This window comes from Acomys minous (assembly GCF_964271855.1).
Source record: "Acomys minous genome assembly, chromosome: 2".
Taxonomy (NCBI): Eukaryota; Metazoa; Chordata; class Mammalia; order Rodentia; family Muridae; genus Acomys; species Acomys minous.
Genome location: NC_140484.1, coordinates 71,968,220 through 71,973,507, shown reverse-complemented (window position 1 = coordinate 71,973,507; position 5,288 = coordinate 71,968,220). Strand labels below are relative to the sequence as shown.

At 48.0% G+C, this 5,288-nt stretch overlaps 1 protein-coding gene across 1 annotated transcript; it reads right to left on the bottom strand.

Moving 5' to 3' along the window:
• Positions 1 to 1,978: 1,978 nt before the first annotated feature.
• Positions 1,979 to 4,216, bottom strand: ZG16 (zymogen granule protein 16; the record flags this gene model as incomplete). Its single annotated transcript, XM_084760128.1, has 3 exons — positions 1,979 to 2,294; positions 3,846 to 3,978; positions 4,162 to 4,216. 3 exons carry the CDS (start codon positions 4,214 to 4,216, stop codon positions 1,979 to 1,981), a joined length of 504 nt encoding a protein of 167 aa, XP_084616254.1.
• Between the last annotated feature and the right edge of the window lie 1,072 nt (positions 4,217 to 5,288).

Below are 5,288 nucleotides of genomic sequence, written 5' to 3'. Positions count from 1 at the left end.
CTGACATGGCCATCTGCCGCCATACAGGTGAGCACGCACACTCATCACACACACACTCATTACATGTACAGACATGCATATGCCTCCATACATGTAAGCACACACACCTGTCACACACACACTCATTACATGTACACACATGCATATGCCGTAGACTATAGCCCTACCCCAAACTGCACACTGTGAACTGTATGCTATGTGATTTACATATAAAATTTTAAAATGGCATAATCTCCTCCATATAAATGTTTGAGAGGAAGGATATTTGGGAATGTGGCTCAGTTGATGGAGTGTTCGCCTAGCAACATATAAATAAGGTGAGGTGGCACACTTACATAACCCCAGGCTCCCTACTACGCACCAAAACTTGGTATTCTAGGACTTAGAACTGGGATCCTGATAGTTATTTTCAAAGTGAATACATTTTTTTTTCTTGTTAAAATGTCAACTAGTTAATGCTCAAATATCTGGGGTGACCCTCAGTCTCATCCATCTCTTATATTCATAACTACCCACAATGAAAACCTCCCCTCTTTGGAGTTATCTATGTATTTAGGTGTCTGGGACAGGGTTTTACTGTATTCAAGACTAGCCTGGACTTCCCTTTGTTCCCCAGGCTGGCCTTAAACCTGTGGCAATCTGTCAGCCTCCTTCAACCTCTTACTTAGGGTTTCACTATGTAGCCCTGGCTGGCCTTGAGCTCACTATGTAGACCAGGCTGGCCTGAAACTCAGAGACCCCCCCTTCTCCCCACTCTGCCTCCCAAGTGTTTCGGTTAAAGGCGTGCACCACCATGCCAGCCCAGGGTTTCTCATTATTGAATATAGTATTGATGGAGTTCACGCTCCTGGGAGTGTGTTGCCTTCCTAAGGGAAGAGTCCCTGTTCTGAGAACCTGTCAGTAAAGTTAGGAGGAACTGGGCCTAGGGCGACAGAGTCAAGTCCTCAGGTGGGACTTTAGAAGAAAGGACAAATGGCCTCACCATGAGCGGTGACTGGCTTAATGTCAGTAGAGTAAGGTGACATTTTGGGGGCAGGAAATCACTTTTCCAAGGTGAGGAGTAGAGGAGAGTTAGAGAGTGAGTTTGCCTTACCCTGACCTTTGAACTATTACAAAAACTTGTCAGGATGCAGGCAGAACATTGTCTCTTTTATGTGTATAAAGAAAAGCCCTGCCAGGTGGTGGTGGTAATTCTAGCACTGGAGAGGCAGAGGCAGGCAGATCACTAAATTCAAGGCCAGCCTGGTCTACAGAGCGAGTTGCTGGACACCCAAGGCTACACAGAGAAACCCTGTCTCACAGAAAGAAGAAGAAGAAGGAGAAGAAGAAGAAGAAGAAGAAGAAGAAGAAGAAGAAGAAGAAGAAGAAGAAGAAGGGGAGAGAAGGAAAAAGGAAGGAAGGAAGAGAACGGAAGACAAGCACCTAGATTTTCTTTTCCTCACCTCTCGTTTCCTCAGATTAATGTTCAATAGTAGTCAGATATAGCCAGGCGTGGTGGCACACCTCTTTAATCCCAGCACTAGGGAGGCAGAGACAGGCTAATCTCTGTGAGTTTGAGGCCTGCCTGATCTACAGAGTGAGTTTCAGGACAGCCAGGGCTATGTGGAGAGACCCTGTTTCAATTTTTTTTTTAATTTAAAAATTTAAAAATCCAGAAATAAGTCAGGTGACAGTAGTGCATGCCTTTAATCCCAGCTCTTGGGAGGCAGAGGCAGGTGGATCTCTGTGAGTTCGAGGCCAGCCTGGACTACAGGGCAAGTTCCAGGACAGCCAGAACTGTTACACAGAGAAACCCTGTCTTGGGAAAAGATAAAAATACAGAAATAAGATTCACACATTTCTACTAGAATTAGAGTGTGGACAAACCCTGTCTTTAGCCATATCATTTTATTAAGCCATTTGCATGTTTACGTGGGGCTTGGTGATGAGGGAGTTCCCACACCCACCACAGCACCCCTGCCAGAGAGGAAGGCAGGTTTCAGCAAGTGGTACAGTGGCTAGGGTAGTTATCCCAGTGCAGGCTAATGGCATCGATGGCACTTCCAGATCGGCCACTAATGAAACGGAGGACAGTGTTAGGGTGCAAGGGAACAGCGGTGAAACTGGTGCCTGAGTCTCTTCCAAAAGGCAGGACGCGGCCTTTGTCTGTCTTGAAGATCAGCTGCTTCACGTAGGACTTGTACCTTCCAGACACCTGGATCACAGATTCCCCGGGATGCAGGAAGACCTCCTCCAGTTCTCCGACTTTGCCACCCACATAGTCACTCCACACTGTGCCATAGCGCACCTGGAGACTGGGCAGGGGTGACAGGAGAAGGAGGAACACATTGGACTCGGTTATTACAATTTGAGCCTTGGCTACATGTTGGCTTGGCTGGTAAAGATGCTTTCTGCCAAGCCTGACCGCCTAAGCTCAACCCGCAGGACTCACACGGCGGAGGGAGAGAACCCATTCCCAGGAGTACCCCACACATGCCCACATAAATTTTTTTAAAATTTTTTTACTTTTTAAGTTTTTTGTTTTTGTTTTTCGAGACAGAGTCTCTCTGTGTAGTCTTGGCTGTCCTGGACTCACTTTGTAGACCAGGCTGGCCTCGAACTCACAGCGATCCACCTGCCTCTGCCTCCCGAGTGCTGGGATTAAAGGCGTGCGCCACCACGGCCGGCCCAATTTTTAATTTTTAATTTTTATTTATTTATTTATTTATTTTGGTTTTTCGAGACAGGGTCTCTCTGTGTAGCCTTTGCTGTCCTGGACTCACTTTGTAGACCAGGCTGACCTCGAACTCACAGCGATCCACCAGCCTCTGCCTCCCAATTGCTGGGATTAAAGGCGTGCCCCACCACACCCGGCTCTTTAATTTTTTTTAAATCAAGGCTTCTTGGTCTATATGTTGAGATCTTCAAACTGGTGACAAATTCCACAGGACACATGAGTCCTAGGAGACCAGGTAGAGAATCTTAACCTCTTATTTTGCTGGCAAATAGGCTTGTGGACCAAAAGTCAGTTTTTCAAGAGTTACTCAGAAGGGCCAGGCATGGTGGTGCACGCCTTTAATCCCAGCAGAGTCAGGTGGATAGCTGTGAGTTCGAGGCCAGCCTGGTCTACAAAGAGATTCCAGGACAGCCAAGGCTAACACAGATAGACCCTGTCTTGGGGGAAAAAAAAGTTACTCAGATAAAAGAGTCTGAGCTCACCCACAACACACACTTTAAAGAGGTCTGAGGCCTTTTTTTTTTTTTAAGATTTATTATATATTATTATGTATACAGAGCTCTGCCTGCATGTACATCTGCAGGACAGAGGAGGGTATCAGATCTCATTATAGATGGTTGTGAGCCACCATGTGGTTGCTGGGAATTGAACTCATGGCCTCTGGAAAAACAGTCAGTGCTCTTAACCGCTGAGCCATCTCTCTAGCCCCAAGCCTGAGGCTTTTCAAACACCAGAAAGTGTCCCAGGAGAGACAGGGAAGAGCCAGTACCGTGTCAGGGTCCAGAACTTGGACCTGAAGGAAATGCATTCGGCTCTGCGTGTGATGGAAGTCCCCAGCAGGAAAGAAGAGATGGGGCTAACTCAGGACAGACGACAAGCAAAGAGAAAGGGTGCCCGACAGAACTATGCAAAGAGGGTCAGGTGAAATACAATCCAGGTGACTCGAGGTTCCCAGGGGTTTGCGGTTATGCCTTGCCAAGGTCGTGTGCATCAAGGGAGCCAGGATAAAACAGATCTAGACTCCAGCTCCCCAACACTTTTCTGTGACTTACTTAAACAGGTGTGGTTCAAAGTGAACGAGAACGTCCCAACTTAGCAAGATCTTAGACCCAAAGATGAAGACTCTCACCCTACTATGTAATATCTGCCGTGTCGGATACGGAGAGCAGTGATGGGGCCGTCGAGCTGGTTGCCAGAGTGAGAGAAGCGCTTTCCTCCGTCACCTCCATACTCTCCGCTGAACGAGGAGGACCTGGACTGAACTAGAGGGGAAAGAAAAGCCTGGAGGGACTAATGCTTGGGGAGCACCGCTGTCCGCTGTCCGCTGTCCACCACACTCGCTCCTCCCACCGCCCCTGGCCAGGGTCTCACGATGCTGACCCGCGGCAGTACCCGGGCTGCCTTCCCCTGGTCCCACCGCAAGGTCTATGGCGTGTGTCACTTACTGGAACTGGCAGAGGCCGAGGCACAAAGTAGGACTAAGACGGCGATGGTGAACATTCTGAAGCTGCAGTGGGAAGAAAGGAAAAAAGAAGATCCATTCTTTTTTTTTTTTTTTCGCCCTCTGGAGTTCATTTACGTAGGCATCTCTGGCCTGGAATATAGACCCAGGAGACCTAGCCCCAAGTCTAGAGAAAAACTGTTCACTGAAGACCTGGTCCTTTGAGATGTTATTTTCTGAGCCCCTAATCCCTCATGCTCTCTCTGAGATCTGACTGTAGCTACTCTTCTCTTCCAATCCAAAAGATAACCCTAACTCCTCTGTGTTAAGCTGAGTCAGGCCTCCCCCGCCCCCTCCCCAGGCACAAAGCACGAGAGAGCTTTCTTTTTTTTTTTTTTTTTTTTTTTTGGTTTTTCGAGACAGAGTCTCTCTGTGTAGCCTTGGCTGTCCTGGACTCACTTTGTAGACCAGGCTGGCCTCGAACTCACAGCGATCCGCCTGCCTCTGCCTCCCGAGTGCTGGGATTAAAGGCGTGCGCCACCACGCCCGGCGAGAGAGCTTTCTAACCAGGAAGCGAAGCCCATCTTCAAAGCCCAGAAGCTGCTGAGCTGACCAAACCGAGAGTCTGGGCAAAACCTCCCTGAAATCATCTGCTTCGTGAGGTAAGTCTCTAGCATTACTCTATTCTTAAATCAAGGCAAAGAAGATTTTAGAGGCGCCTCTATGTCACCTCATGAGCAAAGGAGATGGTAGACCACTCTGTACCAATGTCAATGTCTAAGTAGCATTGGTAGAACTGAGAGACTAAGAGGTTTTTTTGGGGGAGGGTCCTGGGTGAACTCAAGACATTGGATCCCAGCAACCTGTCTGTGTCATAACCCTGTCTCCACCAGCCAAGCCTGTTCATCCCCCCTGTCTTCCCCTTAACCAAAACCAGATATCTTTGCACCCCAAAATAGCTTATATCCAGGAGCTGCTACCAAGGTGTCCCCTGCTAAAGTCTGGGCATTGTCTTTTCCAGCTCGTATTTGAATATCCCCCAACTCACCTTTCCCCTAGAAGATTCAGATGCAAATCTTCTAGAAATTTCCAGACCTTTTATACCATGTCCAAGCCCTCCCACTGTTCTTT